Genomic DNA, 27,980 nt, shown 5'->3' on the forward strand with positions numbered 1-27,980 from the left:
ACTTTTTTTTGTCTCCTTTATACCTGCATTATCCTTTCCATCCTTTGTAACTGGGCTACAAAATTTTCATTGTGGATGAATAAAGTTTGTCTAAGTCTAAGACTAATGTTAGCCTGACTGTACAATATATAAAACAGTTTTACATGATTAAATTACACAATATAATTATTTTAGAAAACATATAAAATTAATTGCTCAAATAAGGTTTGCATTTGCTATATAGGCATTAAAGCGGTGGCTTGGTTATGTTGTTGTGCACCAATCATTAATGTCCCTAGAAAACACATAATGGACAACATGTGTTCCACGGTTGAGAACACTACGAAGTCGCCAAAACAGGAGGAAGATTAAAACAAGATGGCATTTGACGAAGAAGGTGTTATTGTGGTTATTATAGTTAGTTGATGTTAATCGGTTCATACATGTCGTTTATTAGAGTAATCGTCGTTAATAAGTGTTTGTATCTGCACCTTGACGCTTCCCCTGCTAGTTAGCTTAGCTTGTTAGCCGCTAGCAAAGAAACGCGGAAGTGATCAACAAGACATTGTTAAGCAGAGATCAAATGTAACGTCTTAAGTGTTGGGATTTTATGAAGATGTGCGAAAGAAAGACAGCAGAGTACAAGGATGAACTTTCCCCGACAAAAGAGGAGAATGAGCGTCAACGACAAGTGTGTGTTGTTTTCAAGGAGCCTAACATGTTACACAGAGCAGGTATGTTTATTCTTTACTATCACGTGTTTACTAACTTTCTGTGTGTATATATGTATGTATGTATGTGTGTATATATATATATATATATATATATATATATATATATATATATATATATATATATGTGTGTGTGTGTATATACATGTGCATATGTATATATATATATATATATATATATATATATATATATATATATTTATTTATATATAAATATTTATACACGTTTGTATATATATATGTATATGTACACATTAGGGCTGCGAATCTTTGGGTGTCCTACGATTCGAATCAATATCGATTCTTGGGGTCACGATTCGATAATATATACATTTTTTCGATTCGATTCTCGATTCAAAAACAATATTTTTCTAATTCAAAACGATTCTGTATTCATTCGATACATAAGATTTCAGCATGATCTACCCCAGTCTGCTGACATGCAAGCAGAGTAGTAGATTAAAAAAAAAAGCTTTTATAATTGTAAAGGACAATGTTTTATCAACTGATTGCAATAATGTGAATTTGTTTTAACTATTAAACAAACCAAAAATATGACTTATTTTATCTTTGTGAAAACATTGGACACAGTGTGTTGTCAAGCTTATGAGATGCGATGCAAGGGTAAGCCACTTTGACACTATTGTTCTTTTTTTATTTTTATAAATGTCTAATGATAATGTCAATGAGGGATTTTTAATCACTGCAATGCTGAAATTATAACTAATATTGATACTGTTGTTGATAATATTTATTTTTGTTTCACTACTTTTGGTTTGTTCTGTTTCGTGTTTGTGTCTCCTCTCAATTGCTCTGATTATTGCAGTTCTGAGTGTTGCTGGGTCAGGTTTGGTTTTGGAATTAGATCGCATTATTATGGTATTGCTGTGTAGTGGTTACATATATATATATATATATATATATATATATACATATATATATATATATATATATATATATATATATATATATATATATATATATATATATATATATATATATATGTCTCAATGTATGTATGTATGTATGTGTGGTAAAAATCACAAGACTACTTCATCTCTACAGAACTGTTTCATGAGGGGTTCCCTCAATCGTCAGGAGATTTTTTGTTTTTTTTTCAATTTTTTTATTTTTTTCCGAGCACTATTCTCTGGATAATCTAATAAGATGTATATATACACATATATGTATGTTTATATTACGACCATCAGTGTAAAAGGTATGGCTGTTGACCAAGTATCCATTGCAATCTCGTATGAGAAGCAACGACATGCATGCGTCCGACCGGCACGCAGATAGCACGGTGTAAAGGTTTTCGCATTGACATGTTGTAGAGCACAGGTCCCCAACCACCGGGCCGCGGAATAATTTTTTATTTGATATTGTTATTTTTAAATCACACTCAATTTTTTACTGCATGCCATTTGTAAGCGCAGGGATAAGAAGAGGTTTTAAGATTATTAGCGCCTGCTTACTTTTACCGCATGCCTTGAATAAGCGCAGGAGTGAGAAGAAATTTCACGCCTCGGCGGCTATTCAAGGAAATACGGTACTTGTTCTTATGCTTTCTGAACTCACTATGTTCACTGCTCGCTGTACATATCCTACCAAGTCAGACCTACACTGTTTCAATGTTCATTTCTGCGATGATGCAATTGTTGATGACTGAAGTACTGATATCAACCAAACCTAGACAAACCGGATTGTAAATAATGTGAATAATTCAAAGTATTTCAATGATTCAAAGTATTATTAGATTATCCTGAGAATAGTGCTCGGGAAAAAAATATATTAAAAAAAAAAAATAGAAATAAAAAAAATCTCCTGACGATTGAGGGAACCCCTCATGAAACAGTTCTGTAGAGATGAAGTAGTCTTGTGATGTTTACCACACATACATACATACACACACATATATATATATATATATATATATATATATATATATATATATATATATATATATATATATATATATATGTATATATATATATATATATATATATATATATATATATATATATATACATATATATATATATATATATATATGTATATAGACACATTAGGGCTGCGAATCTTTGGGTGTCCCACGATTCGATTCAGTATCGATTCTTGGGGTCACGATTCGATAATATATCGATTTTTTTCGATTCGATTCTGGATTCAGAAACGATATTTTTCTGATTCAAAACGATTCTGTATTCATTCAATACATTGGATTTCAGCAGGATCTACCCCAGTCTGCTGACATACAAGCAGAGTAGTAACCTTTTTTTAAAAACGCTTTTATAATTGTAAAGGACAATGTTTTATCAACTGATTGCAATAATGTAAATTTGTTTTAACTATTAAATGAACGAAAAATATGACTTATTTCATCTTGGTGAAAATATTGGACAAAGTTTGTCCAATATTTTGCAAATGATTCAGCAACACAGATGTCCAAAATACCGTGTAATTGCGCGATGAAAAGAGACGACTTTTAGCCGTAAGTGGTGCTGGGCTAATATGTCCCCTCCAAACAATAACGTCACAAACACGCGTCATCATCACGTCATCATTCCGCGACGTTTTCAACAGGAAACTCCGCGGGAAATGTAAAATCGTAATTTAGTAAACTAAACTGGACGTATTGGCATGTGTTGCAATGTTAATATTTCATCATTGATTTATAAACTATCAGACTGTGTGGTCAGAAGTAGTGGGTTTAAGTAGGCCTTTAAGTATTTATATTCAATGTACTATGTCATTTTTGGCATGTTTGTATTAAAATGTGTTTGTTTTGTTTGTGTCCTACAGACATCCAGCAGATTATTAGATGTCAAGAAGAAAATCTCTCTCTTTCGCACAGAAGAAGCTTCACTTTGAAGCTGGAAGATCCACAGCCCATCCATTTTAAAGTGAAAGAGGAGGACCCACCGTACCATCATGTTAAAGAGGAGGAGGAAGATTCACAGCCCCCCCCACATCAAACAGGAAGAGGAGGAACTCTGGATGAGAGAGAGAGTGTGTCTTCTCGGGCAACTGACTGTGAAGACTGACGATCACGAAGACCAACCACCTGAGTCCTCCCAGCTTCATCACAGTCCAAGTAAGCAGAACATGCAGATATTATCTAATACAGGGGTCTCAAACTCAATTTACCTGGGGGCCACTGGATTCAGAGTCTGGGTGAGGCTAGGCCGCAAGAAAAGATTTCTTAAAAATTGTTTTGCATACTCTTCAGCATGTCTACTTGTATAATGACGTTTTAAATTGTATTCCTTGTGCACCGCAACTTTCTCCGTGCAAATAAGACACGTCGGGCGGGGTGCCCCTGTGCTCAGAGAAGAGAAATTGTATCTCCCACTTTTCCTGGAATTGTCTTTACTCATCACAAACTTTGCTCTTCACTGCAGGCTTTAAAAAAGACATGTTTGGGGTTGTGGAATATATTTGTATTTAGCCGACGCACGGATAATAATGTTATTTCAGCAATGTGTGTCGTTCCGCTTTTCCTCCCTACAGCAACACGGTGGTCGGCGGATAATATCGAGCGCAAAAAATTGACTGCTCCCGGAGTGTTATCTGGCGTCATATAGAAGTAAATGTAGTGTTCATCGTGTGAGGCAGGGGTAGGGAACCTCTGGCTCTAGAGCCAGATGTGGCTCTTTAGATGACTGCATCTGGCTCTCAGATAAATCTTAGCTGACATTGCTTAACACTATAACACTGTTTTTCAACCTTTTCTGAGCCGAGGCACATTTGTTTCATAAAAATTTTTTTGAGGCACACCTCCAACAGAAAACATAAAAAAAAATTAAACTCAGCAGCCGATACTGACAAAAAAAAGTTGTTCTCCCAATTGTTGGATATGAATTCAAACCATAACTAACCATGCATCACTATAGCTCTTTATGTAGGTGTACTGTCACGACATGTCTTATCACGCCGTGACTTATTTCGGACATTTTTTTTCCAGCCCGATCGCAGCTATAAGTAGTCTGCTTTAATCTCATAATTACACAGTATTTTGGACATCTGTGTTGCTGAATCTTTTGCAATTTGTTCAATTAATAATGGAGACATCAAAGAAGAACGATGTAGGTGGGAAGCGGTGTATTGCAGCTGCCTTTAGCAACACAAACACAGCCGGTGTTTCCTTGTTTACATTCCCGAAGGTGATGCTTTACTATGGAACAGAGCGGTCAAGCGAACATGGTTCCCGACCACATGTCAACCGGCAGGTTTCGGTGAGGTGAGAAATTTGTGGTAATAAGTCGGCTCTTACCGTGGACATGAGCGGAGCCTGCGTCGTTCCTCGTGCACCTGTCAAAGAGGCAGCTGCGTGGCTTCCCTCAGAGACACTGGCGGTCACCGCACCCGTGGCCACACCCCTCTGACTTTCAGGTACGACAGTATAATCTCAATACAACACTAGTAACACAATAAGCAGATAAAGTATTTTCCAGAATTATCCTAGTAAATGTGTCCAATAACATCTGAATCACTCCCACTGTCCTGTCTTTTTTTTTTCTTTTTTTTTTTTCCTAGTCCTTCACTCTCACTATCCTCATCCACAAATCTTTCATCCTCGCTCAAATTAATGGGGAAATTGTTGCTTTATCGGTTCGAATCACTCTCAGTGCTGGTGGCCATGATTGTAAACAATGTGAGGATGTGAGGAGCTCTACAACCCGTGACGTCACGCGCACATCGTCTGCTACTTCCGGTACAGGCAAGGCTTTTTTATTAGCGACCAAAAGTTGCAAACTTTATCGTCAATGTTCTCTACTAAATCCTTTCAGCGTGGCGCAGTGGGAGAGTGGCCGTGCGTAACCCGACCTAATACCAACCTCGTCACGTCCGTTGTGTCCTGAGCAAGACACTTCACCCTTGCTCCTGATGGGACCTGGTTAGCGCCTTGCATGGCAGCTCCCTCCATCAGTGTGTGAATGTGTGTGTGAATGGGTAAATGTGGAAGTAGTGTCAAAGCGCTTTGAGTACCTTGAAGGTAGAAAAGCCCTATACAAGTACAACCCATTTATCATTTAAAATATGTCAATATCGCGAAATGATCAAGTATGACACATAGAATGGACCTGCTATCCCCGTTTGAATAAGAAAATCTCATTTTAGTAGGCCTTTAAATGTTTTTTTCCTTCTTTATTATGCATTTTCGGCAGGTGCGACCTATACTCCGAAAAATAAGGTATTCATTATTGGTCAGCTTCAGAAAAACAATGTTATTAAAAAGAAGAAGATACTTATTACACTCTTAAAATGTTTGGTCTTACTTAAAAATGCACGCATTTAGTTGTATTCAGTGTTAAAAAATATTACATGGCTCTCATGGAAATACATAGTAAAATATTTTGCATTCATGGCTCTCTTTGCCAAAAAGGTTCCCGACCCCTGGTGTGAGGCAATGCAACTTAAAGGCCTACTGAAATGAGATTTTCTTATTCAAACGGGGATAGCAGGTCCATTCTATGTGTCATACTTGATCATTTAGAGATATTTCCATATTTTTGCTGAAAGGATTTAGTAGAGAACATCGATGATAAAGTTTGCAACTTTTGGTCGCCAATAAAAAAGCCTTGCCTGTACCGGAAGTAGCAGACGATGACATCACCCGTGTGAGGGCTCCTCACATCCTCACATTGTTTATAATGGGAGCCTCCAACAAAAAGAACTATTCGGACCGAAAAAACGACAATTTCCCCATTAATTTGAGCGAGGACGAAAGATTTGTGGCTGAGGATATTAATAGCGAAGGACTACAAAAAAATAAATAAATCCAGTTTTTAAAAAAAAATGGCGATTGCATTGTGAGTAGTTTTAGACACATTTACTACAATAATTCTGGAAGATCCCTTATCTGCTTATTGTTTTAATTGTGTTTTAGTGAGATTTTAAAGATTGTAAAGACATACCTCGAGGTCGTATGGCTGAGGTGAACACGCAGTGTCTCAGAGAGAAGCCGAGGAGCCTAGCTCACAGCTGCCTTTTTTGACATGACAGCTGCTGCAGGACGACGACTAATCCATTGATGTCTCCGGTAAGATATATATCACAATTTCCCCATTCAAAAACATGCTGGTTGACGTAGAGAAAACATGTTCGCTGCTTCACAAGAAACATCGGCTGTATCTCGGTGCTAAAGACAGCTGCAATTCACTGCTTTCCACCAACAGCATTGTTCTTTATAGTCTCCAGTATTAAATGAACAAATTGCAAAAGATTCAGCAACACAGATGTCCAAAATACTGTGTAATTACGCCACGAACAGAGATGACTTTTAGCCGTGTTTGGTGCAGCGCAAATATTTCCTTACAGTCCGTGACGTCACGTGAACGCGTCATCATTCCGCGACGTTTTCAACAAGAAACTCACGGGAAATTTAAAATTGCAATTTAGTAAACTAAAAAGGTCGTATTGGCATGTGTTGCAATGTTAATATTTCATCATTGATATATAAACTATCAGACTGCGTGGTCGGTAGTAGTGAGTTTCAGTAGGCCTTTAAACAATAAAAAAACAACAAATAACGGTTTGAATTTGTCACGTTCGGGTCGCGTTGTGATGTAGGATTTTGTTCTCCCAGGAATGCAAAGGACAATCCGGACAGGACTTGCAGGTAAGGACTTGATTTAATGGTAAAAATAACAACACTGGTACAAAAACAAAAAACAAACCGACTGGATGAGGTGCCGAGCGCACCGGAAGCTAAGGCTAACACTTAGCACAGACTAAGACAACTAGCAGGGGCTAGGAGACAAGACAAACTTACGTGGCAGTCGAGTGATGCAAAAACAAAGAAGCCAGACCGACTGAACGGCAAAGGCAGGCTTAAATAATAATGTCAGTGATGACAAACAGGTGTGCGTCGGGAGCACAAGCGGCAGGTGAAAGTAATAAATTGCTATGGTAACAAACTCAGAGGTGCATAAACAGGAACTAAACGGAGTCCAACACTAACAGAAAAAGACAAGTGACCCGAAAAACCCAAACAGAATATGATCCGCGCAGAATTGGTCCAGGTTATCGGGGACTGTTATTACTGACGGACAGGTGTTGCGGTGTGATTGCAGCCAGGCACGTAAGAAAACCCTCGTCTCCATGGCAACGTTTCTGTCGTTTTCACTCATTTGCCGCTTTTCCACTAACGCAGGGGTGCGCGACCCAGAACGTTGATAGAGCCATTTTGGACAAGCGCCATTCATATAAAAATTGCGGGCCGCACTAACATTAAACTTTCATATTAAGGTGGGGGCCGCAAAATAACGACCCGTGTCTGAGACCCCTGATCTAATACAATGTTTGGAACACATTTTCACACAGGGTCCACTCAGCAGCCCAACAATATTAAAGTGGAAGAGGAGGAACCACAGACCCCCAGTTTTAAAGAGGAACCAACCCTTCATGTTAAAGAGGACGAGGAGGAACCACCCACCTATTTTAAAGATGAAGGGGAGGTGCCACCTTCCCCCAACCTTCAAGAGAAAGAGGCGGGTGAGTGTCTGCTCGGGCAGGAGGAGGCTGATCTCATCAAGATTCCACTGACCGTGGTCTCTGTGAAGACTGAAGACCAAGAAAACCAACCATCTCAGTCCTCACAACTTCATCATAGTCCAAGTAAGCCGAACATCCAGATATGCAATACAATGCAATGTATGAAACAGATGTTTATCCAGGCTCCGACCTTCTCTTTCAACCTTCTCTAACCTTCTCAGTCGCATAGTGGTTAGTGTATCCGCCCTGAGGTAGGTCGTGAGTTCAAACCCCGGTGGAGTCATACCAAAGGCTATAAAAATGGGACCCATTACCTCCCTGCTTGGCACTCAGCATCAAGGGTTGGAATTGTTGGGGGGGGTAAATCACCAAAATGATTCCTGGGCGTGGCCACCGCTGCTGCTCACTACTCCCCTCACCTCCCAGGGGGTGAACAAGGGGATGGGTCACATGCAGAGGACAAATTTCATTGTGACAATCATTGGTACTTTAACTTTAACTCAAGGTGGAGATATACTTGCTTTTTAACGTGACCGATTCTAAAAATATGCTTCATCAAAGGGGAACATTATCACCAGAGCTATGTAAGCCTCAATATATACCTTGATGTTGCAGAAAAAAGATCATATATATTTTTTAATCGATTTCCGAACTCTAAATGGGTGAATTTTGGCGAATTAAACGCCTTTCTATTATTTGCTTTTGGAGGAAGAAGAATACTGAGTTGCATCCCAAGAACACCACACCTACTGTAAAGCATGGGGGTGGAAACATCATGCTTTGGGGCTGTTTTCCTGCTTAGGGGACAGGACGATTGATCCGTGTTAAGGAAAGAATGAATGGGGCCATGTATCGTGAGATTTTGAGCCAAAATCTCCTTCCATCAGTGAGAGCTTTGACTAGTTGACCAAATACTTATTTTCCACCATAATTTACAAATAAATTCTTTAAAATTCCTACAATGTGAGTTCCTGGATTTTTTTTCCCACATTCTGTCTCTCACAGTTGAAGTGTACCTATGATGAAAATTACAGACCTCTGTCATCATTTTAAGTGGGAGAACTTGCACAATCGGTGGCTGACTAAATACTTTTTTGCCCCACTGTGTATGCTCTCTACCTCTGACCTAGTTAACTGTCCCATATGTCTTGCATTCTGGCGACATGGAATATCACATACCTGTCATTTTAACAATGACTTAAGTGACACCGTTGATCATCACACTGTCCCGTATTTATAGTTTATGTACTATAAAGTATTTGACATGTCTGAGTTAAAGTGTGTTTGTTTTGTTTGTGTTCTGCAGACATCCAGCAACTGACTGGACATCAAAAAGAATGTGTTCTTCGACCACAGGCGGGAAGCTTCGCTTCGGAGCTGCCCCATTATTTGAACAAGGAAGAGGAGGAGCCACATCGCCCTCACTTTAAAGAGGAAGAGGAGGAACTCTGGATCACTGAGGAGGCCGAGTGTCTTCTCAGGCAAGAGGAGGCTGATCTCACCAAGTTTCCACTGACTGTTGCCTTTGTGAAGACTGAAGGCCATGAAGACAAACCACCTGAGTCCTCACCTCTTAATAGTCCAAGTGAGAAGAACAGAGCCGTGGAACCTTTAGGCTGCAGCTCAGCACAACTCATGACAACAGAATCTGGCGGAGACCCCTGTGGAGGATTACAAGCAGACACACTCTTAACTCCACTGTCAGATATTGACAACACAATGTCACACTTTAATGTAAATATTGAATCATACATGAGAACACACACGGGAAAAAAATATTATAGTTGTTCCGTTTGCGGTAAAACGTTCTCTCACAAAAGTAATGTGCAAACACACATGAGAACGCACACAGGAGAAAAACCCTTTGTTTGTTCTGTTTGTTCAAAAGCTTTTGTTGTAAAATCTGGTTTGACTTCGCACATGAGAAAACACACAGGTGAAAAACCTTTCAGTTGTTCAGTTTGTGGTAAAACCTTCTCTCTCAAAGGCCATGTCAAAACACACATGAGGACGCACACCGGAGAAAAGCCTTTCAGTTGTTCAGTGTGCGCTAAAAAGTTCTCTGACAAAGGTCACATGCAAACACACATGAGAACGCACACCGGAGAGAAACCTTTCGGTTGTTTAGTGTGCGGTAAAATGTTCTCTGACAAAGGTCACATGCAAAGACACACAAGGACACACACAGGAGAAAAACCTTTCAGTTGTTCAGTGTGCGGTAAAAGATTGTCAGATAAAGATGGATTGAAAAAACACATGAGAACACACACGTGCGAAAAACCGTTCAGTTGTTCAGTGTGTGGCGAAAGATTCTCTGGCAAATATAAATTTCAAACGCACATGAAAACACACACAGGCGAAACATCTTTCAGTTGTTCAGTGTGTGGTAAAATATTATCTGACAAAAGAAATTGTCAAACACACATCAGAACACACACAGGGGAAAAACCTTTCAGCTGTACAGTGTGTGCTAAAAGATTCTGCGATGAACGTAGCATGCATAGACACAAGAGAACACACTCAGAAGAAAAACCTTTTAACTGTACAGTGTGTGCTAAAAGATTCTGCGATGAACGTAGCATGCATAGACACAAGAGAACACACTCAGAAGAAAAACCTTTCAGCTGTACAGTGTGTGCTAAAAGATTCTGCGATGAACGTAGCATGCATAGACACAAGAGAACACACTCAGAAGAAAAACCTTTCAACTGTACAGTGTGTGCTAAAAGATTCTGCGATGAACGTAGCATGCTTAGACACAAGAGATCACACTCAGAAGAAAAACCTTTCAACTGTACAGTGTGTGCCAAAGGATTCTGTGACGAACGTAGCATGCATAGACACGAGAGAACACACTCAGAAGATAAACCTTTCGACTGTTCAGAGTGCGGTAAAAGATTATCTGACAAAAGTAGCATGCAAAGACACATGAGAACGCACACTGGAGAAAAACCGTTCAGCTGTTCAGTGTGCGGTAAAACGTTCTCTGACAAAGGTCACATGCAAAGACACACAAGGACACACGCAGGAGAAAAACCTTTCAGTTGTTCAGTGTGCGGTAAAACGTTCTCTGACAAAGGTCACGCGCAAAGACACATGTGGACACACACAGGAGAAAAACCTTTCAGTTGTTCAGTGTGCAGTAACAGATTGTCTGACAAAGATGGTCTGAAAACACACATGAGAACACACACGTGCGAAAAACCGTTCAGTTGTTTAGTGTGTGGCGAAAGATCCTCAGACAAATACACATTTCAAACGCACAAGAAAATACACACAGCCGAAACATCTTACAATTGTTCAGTGTGTGGGAAGATATTATCTAACTTAAGAAGTTGTCAAACACACATGAGAACACACACAGGGGAAAAACCTTTCAGCTGTACAGTGTGTGCCAAAGGATTCTGTGACGAACGTAGCATGCACAGACACAAGAGAACACACTCAGAAGATAAACCTTTTGACTGTTCAGAGTGCGGTAAAAGATTGGCTGACAAAAGTAGCTTGCAAAGACACAAGAGAACGCACACTGGAGAAAAACCGTTCAGCTGTTCAGATTGTGGTAAAAGTTTCTCTGCCAAATGTCACATGCAAAAACACCAGAGAACACACACAAAAGAATAACGTTGTTTTTTTGGGGGGTCCGCTTTGAATGGACCCAATATTTACTAGAAGTCTATTGTAAGAATTCTCTGAAGTCTGGCTAAGGTCCATATTAACCATTCATAATGTTATGAAATACAAAACCCTCAAATGTATTTGTAGTACTGGCAAAATATATTCTTTCCAATGTTTCCAACGTTTTTAGACATGAGTCACCATTATGTGCAACTTTGCTCAAAGTAAAATTTAAGATTTACTATATTGTTTCATTTAAGAATACCACAGATTATCGTATGTTACCTTTGAACATATCTTTTAAACGTCTATATATATTTATTCAAATGATTAATTGTATTGATTAGCAAAACACATACACAAAAGCAGCAAATATTTGTTGTTGTTATGATAGAATATGTAAAATGGCCGTGGTTGTGTTTGAGCCTGTTCACCAGAATCCGATTGGCTCCTTTTGTAATTTGGGGGGCTATTGGAGGAGCAGAGAGTTGTGAAATCTGAGTTTGGCATCTGTTCTCCCGTCCACACTGGAGAACGCTAACGTTATGAGTCGTCGGTCCAATGAATGTGAAATGTATTGTTCAAATACAACTATTACTAACGTTGGAATAAATAAGAAACATGTTAGCATTGCTGGTTTGTCTCCTACTAAAAAGTACTCGAGTTGTGCTATTTCATCATCACTTTATGTTGTGATGCTAAAGAAAATGTTTCTTAGGGATCTTCTTTTAGCATTGTAATATCGATGGGTCTTTTTATTCATTGTATTTCATAAGGAAAAAGCAACAATTATGTTCAATGTTCAAAACTTGCTTTTTTGTTTGTTTGTATGTTTGCTTTTAACACTACGTGAGTTGTATGGTCCTCTGTTGCCCTCTGTGTTTTAACATTTTAAATTCTATTTACTGTTTTAATTGGTTTCACCCTTAAAATCGTTTTTAATCAATTTATTTTATATTGGTTTTATATGTATTTATTTAAATGATAAATGGGTTGTACTTGTATAGCGCTTTTCTACCTTCAAGGTACTCAAAGCGCTTTGACACTACTTCCACATTTACCCATTCACACACACATTCACACACTGCCATGCAAGGCGCCAACCAGCACACATCAGGAGCAAGGGTGAAGTGTCTTGCCCAGGACACAACGGACGTGACGAGGCTGGTACTAGGTGGGAATTGAACCAGGGACGCTCGGGTTGCGCACGGCCACTCTCCCCACTGCGCCACGCCGTCCCTTTATTATTATTTATTTATTATTATTATTATTTATTTTTTGTTTTTATGTAGTCATTGGTGGAGCTCACGATAGTATTTGAATGTTGTTTTTAATATGGTTGTGCAGCACTTTGGAAACATTTTGTTGTTTTAAATGTGCTATATAAATAAAGTGGATTGGATTGGATTGTATATTCACATTTTTTTGGATGTGTAAACCGAAGCGTTTTGTATTAATCTGATTTTTTTATTTTGGTAAGTGACTAAAACTATATCTGTTTAAACCAGGGGTCTCAGACACGTGGCCCGCAGGCCAATTGCGGCCCAGATGGAGTTCCTGGCAGGGTGCTCAGAGCGTTCGCCCACCAGCTCACCTCCACCTTTACCAGGATCTTCAATCTCTCCCTGGCCCAGGCAGTCATCCCGTCCTGCCTGAAATCAACTATAATAATTCCGGTGCCGAAGAAGTCTCCCGCCACCATCCTGAATGATCGAGCCCCCCTCTACATCAAGGATGAGTGTGTGGAGAGGGTCCACACCTTCCGGTATCTTGGCGTCCTTATCTCTGACAACATCTCCTGGTCAGATAACACTACTGCTATCATTAAGATGGCTCAGCAGCGGCTGCACTTCCTGAGATTCCTCAAAAAGTACAACCTGGACTCCAACCTGCTGCTGACCTTCTATCGCTCATCCATTGAGAGCCTACTGGCATACTGCATCACAACATGGTACGGCAGCTACACCGCTGCAGACAGGGAGAGGCTCCAGAGAGTGGTAAAGGCGGCACAGCGGATCATCGGCTGCCCTCTCCCCTCCCTGATATACATTTACACCTCCCGCTGCCTCAGCAGAGGTTCGAACATAATCAAGGACAGCTCCCATCCTGGCTTTGACCTGTTTGACCTGCTGCCCTCAGGAAGGCGCTACAGGGTCATCAGGTCTACGACAAACAGATGTTATGTACCAGGGGGGAGTAGACAGCACAGACCACAAGGGGGCGTAGTTAAGCTCAAGATTGATATTGAGATATATATATATATATATATATATATATATATATATATATATATATATATATATATATATATATATATGTCCAAGTACACATACATATATATAAATACATAGATAGTAGTCTGTTTATTTCAATTGTTAGTTTTTCCCTTTTACCTGTTATGTCATTTATTTCACCCCATATTTGTTCCCACTACCGCACCTTTAGTTTGAGTGTTTAATCTCGTTATATGCAAATATAATGACAATAAAGTTCATTCATTCATTCATATATATATATATATATATATATATATATATATATATATATATATATATATATATATATATATTGACGGGCTTGGCTTACTGTACAGGACAGGTAGCTACGTTCTCGCCCGGAACGCAGGTCTGCACTGGCCCAGGGAGCTCATCAGTGGCAGGTGTGCAGATTGCAGATTTATTGCAGCTGCCTGCTGCAGAGTGCACAGATGAGTGCGCATTGACATGCGCACGGGCCATGACAACAGACTCAAGAACAGTTTTTTTTTCCCCAAAGCAATAACCACAGTGAACTCTCATATGGACTGATTTTACAGTTTAGCACCTCTCTGCGGGCAATTTTTACTTTCCACCCACAGTCTGAATGCGTCTGTCCATATGTATATAATTGTTAGGTTGGGGTCGCATCTTTCTGCGGGGTCGTTCTCCCGGGATGCAGACGGACAACTCCGGACGAAAGCTTGAGGTAGGAGATGATTTATTTCTCATAAATCCTACACCGTAGATACAAGCAGACAAAAACAAAACAAAAGAAAAACGTGCTGCTCGCACAGGAAGCTATGGTAACCACTTGGAACAGGAATCAAGAGCTAAAAAACAAGAAAACCCACGTAACTGTTGAACGTAACAATGAACCCAGACCGAGTGTGATGAGCAAGGCGAATAAATAGCTTTTTGATTAGTGGTCAACAGCAGGTGAGCATGCCGACCACTAACCAGAGGCAGGTGAACCCAATTAATCCCCAAGGAAAGGAAAACAAACCCAGACATGCACAAAACAGGAACTGAGGGAGTCCAGAACTAACAGAACGTGACTAAACAAAACATGAACCTGCCACGGATCATGACAATAATAAAATATTTAAACAACATGTTCAGAATATTCGTTCTCAGGACTGGTGTCATGTTGAGTTGGTGACGAACCCCAAGATGCAGAGATGGCGGAAGGCATGGTGCGGGAAAACATAATTTAATCTTTAAAAATGAAAAAACACAAACCAGGAACTAGGAACAGCCAAACTGGAAAACGGGAAACAGGATCCAGCAAACAGGAACTAGGAACAAAAAGACGGAAAGTAGTCCACAGCATACAGGAATAGCGACAAATAACAGGGAGGAGCTGCAAGTATTGATGACAATAATCCAGCCCAGAGTGGAGGAACAAGCAGGTCTAAATAGCATCTAGCTGATTGACACCAGGTGTGGCCCGGTGCCAATCAGCCACAGCTGAGGGGAAAAGGCACTCAGTGATAACAGCAGGAAATAAAGACAAAATAAAAGCACTTACAGGAAATAAGACAAACACAGAGGAAAAACTAAAACATGACCAAACTGTCAGGTACAAACCTGACAACTGGACTGTGCATCTTAGCTCCTTTTGCACTATTGTTCTTCTTCTTTCTTTCCTATGTGTTGCATATTTTGTAGACTTTTGCACTGATACTGGAGTTGCTTTTAGTATCATTGTACCTGTGTATAGTGACAATAAAAGGCATTCTATTCGATTCTATTTTCCGGGGCATTTTTCCCATTCAAAATCAATTCACCATTTCCACATTTTTCGACCTATTCAAACCATTCCACCTTCAACACTCCACCATCCTGGAAATTCAAGCTACCTTTATTTTCCCCAAGTTAAAAAAAATTCCAGGATTTTCCAGAATTCCTTGTTTTCCAATGCTCTATTTCCACCATTTTTTCTGGCGACTACTCCTCCCACATTTTTTTAACCCATTTCAACCGTTCCCCCGTCAAAACATTCCTCTTAATCACGACAAAAAAACAAAGTACTTTTTTGAACTGGAAAAATTCCTAGTTTTCCCCAAATTCCAGGAATTCTGTAATTCCATTTCTTAATACAACATGTTACAACCTCAACATTTATTGACCGATTGGAAAAATTCCAACACCCACTATGTCAACTCATTCAGGCCATTCAAGTTTTTTTAGCATTTTAAAAATAAATCCCGCTTTTCCTAAATTGTTTGGAAATTCCCATTGAAATCAACGGGACATTCTTTTAAAGTTCCCCAATTCCCACATTTTTTATCTGATTCAAACTGTTCCAACTTCAAAATATTCAGCTTGTTTGGGAATTGTGTGCTCTACTTCAACAATTCTAAAAGAAATTCCAGGATTTCAGTTGAACTTCAGATTTGAAGCATTCACATGCAATTCCTTCAGGAATTGGCTAATCTAGTCTGTCCATGACATGCCAATAAACTGTCAACGAAAGGACTTGTGCTGTGTGAAAAGGTGAAGCAGCGACTTTATGAAACATTTACTACAATAAAATATATTACAGCTGCAATGATCAATCACGTGAAAAAAACCCTTACATTATGTTCTGTTGTATGCATGCTTGCTATACTCGTCTTTATTCTCCGCATTGTTTGATTTGCTCTGTGCTGTAAATCCTATCCAATCCACTTTATTTATATAGCACATTTAAACAACAATATGTTTCCAAAGTGCTGCACAACAACATCAAAAACAACATTCAAATACCATCCCGAGCTCCTCCAATGACTGAATAAAAACAAAAAATTAAAATAAATACATATAAAACCGATATAAAAAAAAGATAAATATGATTAAAAACGATTTTGGTCCAGCACCGTTCACAACTATAAGTCTTCTCTTTTCATCTATTATGGACATCTGTATTATGGACATCTGTGTTGCTGAATCTTTTGCAATGTATTCAATTAATAATGGAGACGTCAAAGAAGAAAGATGTAAGTGGGAAGCTGTTTATTGCGGCCGCCTTTAGCAACACAAACACAGCCGGTGTTTCCTTGTTTCCTTTTTTACATTCCCGAAAGATGACAGTAAAGCTTTAGTATAGAACAGAGCGGTCAAGCGAACACGGTTCCCTACCACATGTCAACCGGCAGGTTTCGGAGAGAAAATGGTGGTACTAAGTCGGCTCTTACCGTAGACATGAGCGGAGAGCTTGCGTCGTTCCTCCTGCACCTGTCAAAGAGGCAGCTGCGGACTCTCTTGCCTCCTCCCACCGGCCGGCCCTGACCGTCGGATGCTTGCACCGTGGAGGAAGTATCGGCTGCCTTCGCCTCATCGAGAAATGCGGCTTCCCTCGGAGACACTGGCGGTCACCACACCTGTGGCCACACCCCTCCGACTTTCAGGTTGTACAAGTACGACCATATAATCTGACTAAAACACTAGTAAAACAATAAGCAGATAAGGGATTTTCCAGAATTATCCTAATAAATTTGTCTAATAACATCTGAATTGCTCTGCTGTCTAGTTTTTTTTTTTTTATAGTCCTTCACGTTCACTTTCCTCATCCACAAATCTTTCATCCTCTCTCAAATTAATAGGGAAATCATCGCTTTCTCGGTCCGAATCGTTCTCGTTGCTGGTGGCCATGATTGTAAACAATGTGAGCTTGTGAGGAGCTCCACAACCAGTGACATCACGCGCACATCGTCTGCTACTTCCGGTACAGGCAAGGCTTTTTTATTAGCGACCAAAAGTTGCGAACTTTATCGTCGATCTTCTCTACTAAATCCTTCCAGCAAAAATATGGCAATATCGCGAAATGATCAAGTATGACACATAGAATGGACCTGCTATCCCCGTTTAAATAAGAACATCTCATTTCAGTAGGCCTTTAAACTGTAATGGATTACATCTTTAAAGTAATCCTTCCAATCCTGCAGGTAGGCAACAATCACTCACTTTATTTTGTTTTGGACATTAAAACAATAAAAAGAAAGGACATAAAAACGTTTATTTGTACAAAACCCTAAACCAGTGAAGTTGGCACATTTTGTAAATGGTAAAAACAGAATACAATGACTTACAAATCTTTTTCAACTTATATTCAATTGAATAGACTGCAAAGACAAGATATTTAACGTTCGAACTGGAAAACTGTTATTTTTTGCAAATATTAGTTCATCTGGAATTTGATGCCTGCAACATGTTTAAAAAACAGCTGGCACAAGTGGCACAAAAGACTGAGAAAATTGAGGAATGCTCATCAAACACTTATTTGGAACATCCCACAGGTGGACAGGCAAATTGGGAACAGGTGGGTGCCATGATTGGGTATAAAAGCAGCATCCAGTAAATGCTCAGTCATTCACAAACAAGAATGGGGCGAGGGTTACCACTTTGTCAAAAAATGCGTGAGCAAATCGTCCGACAGTTTAATAACATTTCTCAACGAGCTATTGCAAGGAATTTAGGGATTTCACCACCTACGGCCCGTAATATCATCAAAAGTGTCAGAAAATCTGGAGAAATCACTGCATTTAAGCGATGATTCCCTCAGGCGGTACTGCATCAAAAACAGAGGTCTGTGTGTAAAGGATATCACCACATGGCCTCATTAATACTTCAGAAAACCACTGTCAGTAACTGCAGTTCGTCGCAACATCTGTAAGTGCAAGTTAAAACTCTACTATGCAAAGTGAAAGCTATTTATCAACAACACCCAGAAACGCTATCTGCTTCGCTGGCCTCGAGCTCATCTATGATAGACTGATAGGGGAAAAGTGTTCTGTGGTATGACGAGTCCAGGTTTGAAATTGTTTTTGGTAACTGTGGATGTCGTGTCCTCCGGAACAAAGAACAAAAGAACCATACGGATTGTTCTAGACTCAAAGTTCAAAAGCTAGCTTCTGTGGAGGTATGGGGGTGTAGTAATGCCCAAGGCATAGGTAACTTACACATCTGTGAAGGCACCATTAATGCTGAAAGGTACATACAGGTTTTGGAGCAACATAAATTGCCATCCAAGCCACATTATCATGGACGCCCCTGCTTATTTCAGCCAGACAATGCCAAGCCACGTGTTTTAACAGCGTGGCTTCGTAGTAAAAGAGTGTGGTTACTAGACTGGCCTGCCTGTAGTCCAGACCTGTCTCCCATTGAAAATGTGTGGTGCAATATGAAGCCTAAAATACTACAACGGAGACTCCGGACTGTTGAACAACTTAGGCTGTACATCAAGTAAGAATGGGAAAGGATTACACCTGAAAAGTTTCACAAATTGGTCTCTTCAATTCCCAAACGTTTACTGAATGTTGTTAAAAGGAAAGGCCATGTCACAAAGTGGTAAAAATGCCCTGGTGACAACTTTTTTTGCAATGTGTTGGTGCCATTAAATTCTAAGTAATGATTATTTGCTAAAAAAAAAAACATTTCTCAGATGGAACGTTAAATATTTTGTCTTTGCTGTCTATTCAATTGAATATAAGTTAAAAATGATTTGCAAATCATTGAAATCTGTTTGTTTACGAATTTCATAAAGTGCCAACTTCACTGGTTTTGGAGTTCTAAAAAAATGTGTTATTTTTCAAATGTATTATGTCTTTCTACAGTGTCCATTACATTGATATGTAATTGAGTCATGGCCAATAATGTAAAATAGACGATGACGTCATGCAACCAGACTGGCTTACTAACCAGTTTTAAGGCTAACAACAGAGCAGCTTTTCAGTCTCTCCTTTTGCCCGTGGTTGTTATTTACAACACACAAATGACACCGCTACAGATTTTTCTTACTATTTTTTTACACATATAAACGGTATAAATATTGATAAAAATGTATTACACAATAATGATGTCACACATCATCATTATGTTTAAAATTCTGCAGATTCATTTGCCGCTACTGATCTTACAGACACGTGTTTCTTACGCTGCTACTTATAATAAAATATTTTATCACACACACTGCAACTCAACACTTTCTCGCCAGTGTGTGTGTTCTCATGTGTTTTGTCAGGGATTGATTCCGCACAAAACTTGTGCCACACACTGAACAAGGAAAAGGTTTTTCCCCGGTGTGTGTCCTTGAGTGGGCTTTCAAACTTTCCTTTCGTGTAAAACACACGCCGCAGATTGAACAGGAAAAAGGTTTCTCTCCAGTGTGTGTTCTCATATGGTTTTTCAAATTTTGTTTTTTTAAAAATCGTGTACCACACACTGAACAGGGAAAAAGTTTTTCTCCAGTGTGTATTGTCGCGTGGGTTTTCAAACTTTCACTCCGTGTAAAACATAAACCACATATTGAACAGGAAAAAGGTTTTTCTCCAGTGTGTTTCCTAATGTGTTTTTTCAATTGCTGATTCTGCACAAAAGTCGCCCCGCACACTGAACAGGAGAACGGTTTCTCCCCAGTGTGTATCCTCGAGTGCACTTTCAGACTCTCAGTCCGTGTGAAACACAAACCACACATTGAACAAGAAAAGGGTTTTTCTCCAGAGTGCGTTCTCCCGTGCACTTTCAAACTCCCGCTCCGTGTAAAACATAAACCGCAGATTGCGCAGGAAAAGGGTTTCTCGCTAGTGTGTACCCTCATGTGCATTACCAAGTGTGCTTTCTCATAGAATCTTTTACTACACACAGAACACAGAAATGTTTTTTCTCCTGTGTGATATTTCACGTGACTTTTCAGTCGATGTTTCTTGGGAAAGGTTTTGTGACAGTGAGAGCATGTAAAGCGTGCGTTGTTAGCGTGATGTGTCTTATCAGCTGTAGAGTCTTCATCGTCAGAGTCAGGAGAAAGTGACATTGTATTGTCACTATCTGATAGTGGGGCTGAGATCTTGTCTGCTTGTGATCCTCCACAGTGGTCTCCATCAGCTTCTGTTGTCATGTGTTGAGTTGAGCTGCTGCTTGGAAGCTCCGCCTCTTTCTTCTCCTCACTTTCACCTTTGAACTCATCCTCTTCTCTTTTCACATTCACACCAACCACTGGGAACTCCTCATGACATTCAAGCTGCCTGATGCTGTATTCCTCCTCTTCCTCCTTCATGTGGGGGGGCTGTAGCTCTTCCTGCAGCTTTGGGAAAATATTTTCTTGGCGAACTACAGCAGGACACAAGAAGACAAACACACGCTTTAGGAAAATCTGGCTTAGTTCAGTCACACGAGGCATTTGTCCTGCGCCAGCATATGATCTTGAGGTGTATTTCTGATCTTCTTATTCTCTACCGGGCAGAAGGGCAACACGACAGTGCGGCCGGATCAAAAGAGACGTTGGAGACGCTTTACTGAACCAAAAGTTGCTTTATTACAAGCGAGTGTCATTATACAAGGCTGCAGCTCCAGGAGGAGGTCAGGTCAAGAAAATGAGGCACTCCCGACCTGGACATAATCTGGACAGGACCTTGTTTTAAGAACCCTTTAAACAATCTAAGTTGGTTGACAACCTGGTCTAAATAAATACATAAAAAATATTTTCTTGAACAAAAATGAAACTCAGATAAAATAAAAACAGTAACGTAGAAACTAGTAATTAATGAAAATGAGTCAAATTAACTGTTAAAGGTTAGTACTGTTAGTGGACCAGCAGCACACACACTGCCATGATTGGGTATAAAAACAGCGTCCCAAAAAATGCTCAGTCTTTCACAAGAAAGGATGGGGCGATGTACACCCTTTTGTCCACAACTGTGTGAGCAAATAGTCAAACAGTTTAAGAACAACGTTTCTCAAAGTGCAATTACAAGAAATTTAGGGATTTTAACATCTATGGTCCTTAATATCATCAAAAGGTTCAGAGAATCTGTAGAAATCACTCCACGTAAGCGGCATGGCCAGAAACCAATATTGAATGACCATGACCTTCGATCCCTCAGACAGCACTGCATCAAAAACCGACATCAACCTCTAAACGATATCACCACATGGGCTCAGGAACATTTCAAAAAACCACTGTCAATAAATACAGTTTGTCGCTACATCTGTAAGTGCAAGTTAAAGCTCTACTATGCAAAGTGAAAGCCATTTATTAACAACATCCAGAAACGCCACCGGCTTCTCTGGGCCCGAAATCATCTAAGGTGGACTGATGCAAAGTGGAAAAGTGTTCTGTGGTCTGACGAGTCCACATTTCAAATTGTTTTGGGAAATATTCGACATTTTGTCATCCGGACCAAAGGGGAAGCAAACCATCCAGACTGTTATCGACGCAAAGTTCAAAAGCCAGCATCTGTGATGGTACGGGGGTGCATTAGTGCCCAAGGCATGGGTAACTTACACATCTGTGAAGGCACCATTAATGCTGAAAGGTACATGCAGGTTTTGGAACAACATATGCTGCCATCTAAGTGCCGTCTTTTTCATGGACGCCCCTGCTTATTTCAGCAAGACAATGCCAAGCCACATTCAGCACGTGTTATAACGGCGTGGCTTCGCAAAAAAAAAAGAGTGTGGGTACTTTCCTGGTCCGCCTGCAGTCCAGACCTGTCTCCCATCGAAAATGTGCGTTGTATTATGAAGCGTTAAATAACACAGCGGAGACCCCGGACTGTTGAACGACTGAAGCTCTACATAAAACAAGAATGGGAAAGAATTCCACTTTCAAAGCTTCAACATTTAGTTTCCTCAGTTCCCAAACGTTTATTGAGTGTTGTTAAAAGAAAAGGTGATGTAACACGGTGGTGAACATGCCCTTTCCCAACTACTTTGGCACGTGTTGCAGCCATGAAATTCTAAGTTAATGATTATTCGCCATCATTTTGAACATAAAATATGTTGTCTTTGTCGCATATTCAACTGAATATGGGTTGAAAAGGATTTGCAAATCATTGTATTCTGTTTATATTTACATCCAACACAATTTCCCAACTCACATGGAAACGGGGTTTGGAAAAAAAATATTGTCCTTACAATTTTTGAGACCTTTCAATTATTTATTTAAGATTGTTTTGTGAAATTTGACAGAATTTAAAACATTTTAAGATTCTAAATTCAGATGACTAAGTCTATGAACATGAACGGATGAAGCCTACTTGGATTAGAGGCCAAATGTCTTCTAAGACAAACTGAACAGTCCTGTTGTGATCGATTGAATGCCCTAAGAATAAAATTGAATTGGGATCTTCTGCTTACTTGGACTGTGATGAAGCTGTGAAGACTCAGATGGTTTGTCTTCATGGTCTTCAGTCTTGACAGAGACAACAGTCAGTGGAAAATTGGTGAGATCGGTCTCCTGCCCAAGAAGACCCTCTCTCTCCTGAGTGATCCAGAGTTCCTCCTCTTCCTCTCTGATGTTGGGGGGCTGCTGGATGTCTTTAGGGTGAATAAGTAAATAAGATTAAAATAGAATCAATGAGATTGTTTGCATTCTTCTGTGTGTTGTGTTAAAAGTGTGTAGCTAAACAACCAACAAAAACATAGAAAAGCTGTGTACAAGAAGGGCATGAGCAGACTCTTTTTCCTGAGGAAGCTTAGGTCCTTTAATGTGTGCTGCAAGCAGTTGGAGATATTTTTTCAGTCTTTTGTGGCCAGTGCCGTGTACTTTGCAGTGGTTTGTTGGGGGAGCAGCACCAGCAAAATGGACTTAAACCAGATTGACGAACTGATCCAGAAAGCCAGCCAAACTATTGGCATGCAGGGGGAGGCATTTGTGTTAGTGAGGGACAGGAGGACACTGGACAAACTGCTCGCCATCATGGGCAATCCTGGCAACCCACCCCAACAGACAATTGAGGTACAGCGGAGCTCATACTCCAACAGGCTCCTTCAGCTTGGTTCCCACAGTGTTCCATTCAAGAACTCCTTCATTCCGTTTGTGTCAGTGAGGGACAGGAGGACACTGGACGAACTGCTCGCCGTTGTGGACAATCCTGGCAACCCACCCCAACAGACAATTGAGGTACAGCGGAGCTCATACTCCAACAGGCTCCGTCAGCTTCGTTTCCACAGTGTTCAATTCAAGAACTCCTTCATTCCGCATAAAATCCAGCTGTATAATCACTCGCCATACAGCAATAGATGATATCTGTCTATTACCTGACTGCTTCTATGTTAGCTACCTCTCTTTGTTTATAATGTATCTTTTCTGCTGGATCTACTCTCTATTTTATGCTGCCCTTTTTTTGCTGCAACTGTAATATTGTACATGGTAATTTGGATGTGTTATATAATGTATATATTACATACAAAATAATATAGGGCGGGGCGATATATATCGATTTACTCGATATATCGTGGGTTTGTCTCTGTGCAATATGGAAAATAACTATATCGTGATATTCGACTATACCTTTCTCGCGCAGTTGCTTTTAGCTGTGGGCATTACACTACAGGCTTTTTTTCACTCTTTCTTGTCCCTCCTTCTCACAGAGACTTAAAACAAGCACAACTTCTTACATACGTCACATACTGTCGCGTCATACGCCCTCGTTGAGCAGAGCGGTAGCAGCATGGGTAACATTAGCTATGATGCTAGCGGAGCAGTGCAAGTGGTAATACGAGAGAAAGAAGGCTTGAATCTGGTAACAAATGAAGAAAGAATTAATTCCTAAGAAAAAAAGCGGGGGTCCATCATCTGACAGTGGTTTGGCTTCAAGCAGGAAGATGTCGAACAAGTATGCGGCAAAAGCGTTGCTACAAACGTAGCACCTACTGCTAATTTGTAGCATCATTTGAAAAGTCACCCGCTAGAGAATGAAGACTGCTTGATTTCCGTTCGGTGCCACACCCACTAAATGCCGAAGCAACCATTTCCACATCAACACGGTAAGAAAAAATGAGTCAACAAAAGAAAGAGCGAACGTCCGCAGGAACCTACCAAAGAGCGAAGGATATAAACCATTTGATTTCCTATTATGCAGCTAATTTTTATTTGACAGTTATTGAAATATCTTGTGTGACATCATGCACAAAAGCACACTTTTTTTGTTTTTAACTATTGTAGTGGAGTTCTTTACAAAAAGTACACTTTAATTTGGTGTTGTTTTGATATGACGTCTTAGTGACACCATGCACAAAAGTGCACTTATAGCTTGTTTCAAAATGTCTCTGACAATCTTGCACTTTCTGTTTTGAAATCAAATGAATGTTTGTGCCACTGCTTAATAACTGTTTCATAAATACAGTTTTGGTCAATTGACTTAGTTGTGATTTCCCTCTCTGCATGAAAGTTAAAAAAATGAGCGTATATTAATCCAGTATGAAGAAGAATGCTTTAATGTAGACACATAGAATCATCATACTGTGTTCAAGTGTTCATTCAAGGCTAAGGCAAAATATCGAGATATATTTCGTGTATCGTGACATGGCTTAAAAATATTAAGATATTAATAAAAGGCCATATCGCCCAGCCCTAACATAATATTATATAATAATATATTATTTCAGTATATATTATATACTCTATATATAATATGTAAATATTACATATATGTTAAATTTTATATTGTTACTTTGGTACAATTTTTGTCTACTTTATACCTGCATTATCCTTTCCATCCCTACCCTTTCCATTCTTTGAAAATGAGCTACTGTGTGGAACAATTTCCCTTATGGATCAATAGAGTTTGTCTAAGTCTATATGGATTAAAATGTCAAAAATATGTGTGAGTTTTGTGTAAACATGTTTGTACACTTTGTTACAAACAGAGGAACATCAACCTGTTATACATATTGTGTCTGAAACTGTCTCATTTTCATGAACAATACAAAAACAAAGCAGTGCTTCACCCTGATAAGACAATTCTAAAGGCCTACTGAAAGCCACTACTATCGACCACACACTGATAGCTTATATATCAATGATGAAATATTAACATGCCAATACGGCCTTTTTAGTTTACTAAATTGTAATTTTAAATTTTGCGCGAAGTGTCCAATTGAAAACGTGGCGGAATGATGAAGCTTATGTTGACGCGTGCTTGTGACGTTATTGGTTGTAGCGGATATTTTATCCCAGCACCACTCACGGCTAAAAGTCGTCCGATTTAATCGCATAATTACACAGTATTCTGGACATCTGTGTTGCAAAATCTTTTGCAATTTTTTCAATTAATAACGGATACTACAAAGAAGAATGCATTTGGTGGAAAGCGGTGGATTTCGGACGGCTGTGGCCAAATAAACACAGCCGGAGTTTCTTTGTTTGTTGTGAAGCTTTAGTATGGAACAGAGCAGGCAAGCAAACATGTTTCTCTACCACATGTCAACCGGCAGGTTTCGGTGAGAAAATTGTGGTAATAAGTCGGCTCTTACCGTAAACATGAGCGGAGCTTGTGTTGTTCTTCCTGCAGCAGCTGTCAAAGAGACAGCTGCAACTTTTTTGGCTCCTCCATGGCTTCACTCGGACACACTGGTGCTCACCACACCCCTCCGACTTTCAGGTATGACTTTATAATCTCACTAAAACACTGGTAACACAATAATCAGATAAGGGATTTTCCAGAATTATCTTAGTAAATGTGTCTAATAACATCTGAATTGCTCCCACTGCCCTCGCCTTTTTTTTTCTTTTTTTCTTCTTCTAGTCCTTCACTCTCACTATCCTCATCCAAATATCTTTCATCTTCGCTCCAATTAATGGGGAAATTGTCGCTTTTTTCGGTCAGAATCACTCGCGCTGCTAGTGGCTATGATTGTAATCAATGTGAGGATGTGAGGAGCACTCACACCGGTGAGGTCACGCGCACATCGGCTTCTACTTCCGGTATAGGCAAGGCTTTTTTATTAGCGACCAAAAGTTGCGAACCTTATCGTTGCGTTCTCTACTAAATCCTTTCAGCAAAAATATGGTCCAGTATGACACATAGAATGGACCTGCTATCCCCGTTTGAATAAGAAAATCTCATTTCGGTAGGCCTTTAAGGATAGCTTTCAAAGAGACAGCTGTGACTTTCTTGGCTCCTCCGTGGCTTCACTCAGAGACACTGGCGGTCACCACACCCCCTCCGACTTTCAAGTATGACTTTATAATCTCACTAAAACACTAGTAACACAATAATCAGATAAGGGATTTTCCAGAATTAACCTAGTAAATGTGTCTAATAACATCTGAATCGCTCCCACTGCCCTCGTCTTTTTTTTTCTTCTTCTAGTCCTTCACTCTAGCTTTCCTCATCCACAAATCTTTCATCCTCGCTCCAATTAATGGGGAAATTGTCGCTTTCTCTGTCAGAATCACTCGCGCTGCTGGTGGCTATGATTGTAATCAATCTGAGGATGTGAGGAGCACTCACACCGGCGACGTCACATGCACATCGGCTCCTACTTGCGGTACAGGCAAGGCTTTTTTATTGGCAACCAAAAGTTGCGAACTTTATCGTCGATGTTCTCAACTAAATCCTTTCAGCAAAAATATGGCAATATCACAAAATGATCAAGTATGACACATAGAATGGACCTGCTATCCCTGTTTAAATAAGAACCTCTCATTTCAGTAGGCCTTTAAGGATAGTTTTAATAATGAAATATAAAGTTAGTAAACATGTGAGAGTAAGAAGTAAACCAACCTGTGCTGTGTAACACAACTCGATTCTGGAAAACAGCGTCCAGTAGTTGAAGTTGTCGATTGTTCTCCTCTTTTGTTGGAGAGAGTTCATTCTTAAAGTCTGCTATCGTTATCTCGCACATTTTCACACACTCACAACACTTTACACTCACATTTGTTTGACCTCTGCTTGCTATATTCCGCGTCCGTGTTAGCAGCTAACAAGCTAAAGCTAGCTAGCTAGCACTAGAAGCTTCAAAGTGGGCTCAGATTAATGTATCCGAATACAAACAGTTACTAACGACATTGACTGTATGAAAAAACCTATATGTGCAAATGTATGCACTGATTAAAAATACAGAACTATAATGCCCACGTCAAGGCCTTTTCCGTAAAACGCCATCTTGTTGTTGTTTTTTACTTCCTTGTTCT

General features: G+C 39.7%; 2 protein-coding genes across 6 annotated transcripts; one reads left to right on the forward strand and one right to left on the reverse strand.

Moving 5' to 3' along the window:
- The first annotated feature begins 284 nt into the window (after nucleotides 1-284).
- LOC133545923 (zinc finger protein 709-like) lies at nucleotides 285-13,232 on the forward strand. 2 transcript variants are annotated; one of them, XM_061891655.1, is made up of 4 exons: nucleotides 285-713; nucleotides 3,513-3,804; nucleotides 8,037-8,330; nucleotides 9,514-13,232. In XM_061891655.1, exons 2-4 carry the CDS (start codon nucleotides 3,642-3,644, stop codon nucleotides 11,829-11,831), a joined length of 2,775 nt encoding a protein of 924 aa, XP_061747639.1. In that variant the 5' UTR covers nucleotides 285-713; nucleotides 3,513-3,641; the 3' UTR covers nucleotides 11,832-13,232. The 2 variants fall into 2 exon arrangements, with proteins under 2 accessions (XP_061747639.1, XP_061747640.1); XM_061891656.1 differs by lacking the exon at nucleotides 9,514-13,232 and having other exon boundaries at nucleotides 8,037-9,432.
- Nucleotides 7,373-27,970, reverse strand: LOC133545928 (oocyte zinc finger protein XlCOF6.1-like). Of its 4 annotated transcripts, none has more exons than XM_061891664.1 (3): nucleotides 27,571-27,970; nucleotides 23,198-23,377; nucleotides 7,373-9,868 (listed from the first exon to the last, which is right to left on the reverse strand). In XM_061891664.1, the coding sequence occupies exons 1-3, from the start codon at nucleotides 27,689-27,691 to the stop codon at nucleotides 9,831-9,833; spliced, it is 339 nt and encodes a 112-aa protein (XP_061747648.1). In that variant the 5' UTR covers nucleotides 27,692-27,970; the 3' UTR covers nucleotides 7,373-9,830. The 4 variants fall into 4 exon arrangements, with proteins under 4 accessions (XP_061747648.1, XP_061747647.1, XP_061747644.1 ...); XM_061891663.1 differs by lacking the exon at nucleotides 7,373-9,868 and adding an exon at nucleotides 14,467-17,445; XM_061891660.1 differs by lacking the exon at nucleotides 7,373-9,868 and adding an exon at nucleotides 14,467-21,169.
- Between the last annotated feature and the right edge of the window lie 10 nt (nucleotides 27,971-27,980).

This window comes from Nerophis ophidion, linkage group LG29 (assembly GCF_033978795.1).
Source record: "Nerophis ophidion isolate RoL-2023_Sa linkage group LG29, RoL_Noph_v1.0, whole genome shotgun sequence".
In the NCBI taxonomy this organism is placed as follows: domain Eukaryota; kingdom Metazoa; phylum Chordata; class Actinopteri; order Syngnathiformes; family Syngnathidae; genus Nerophis; species Nerophis ophidion.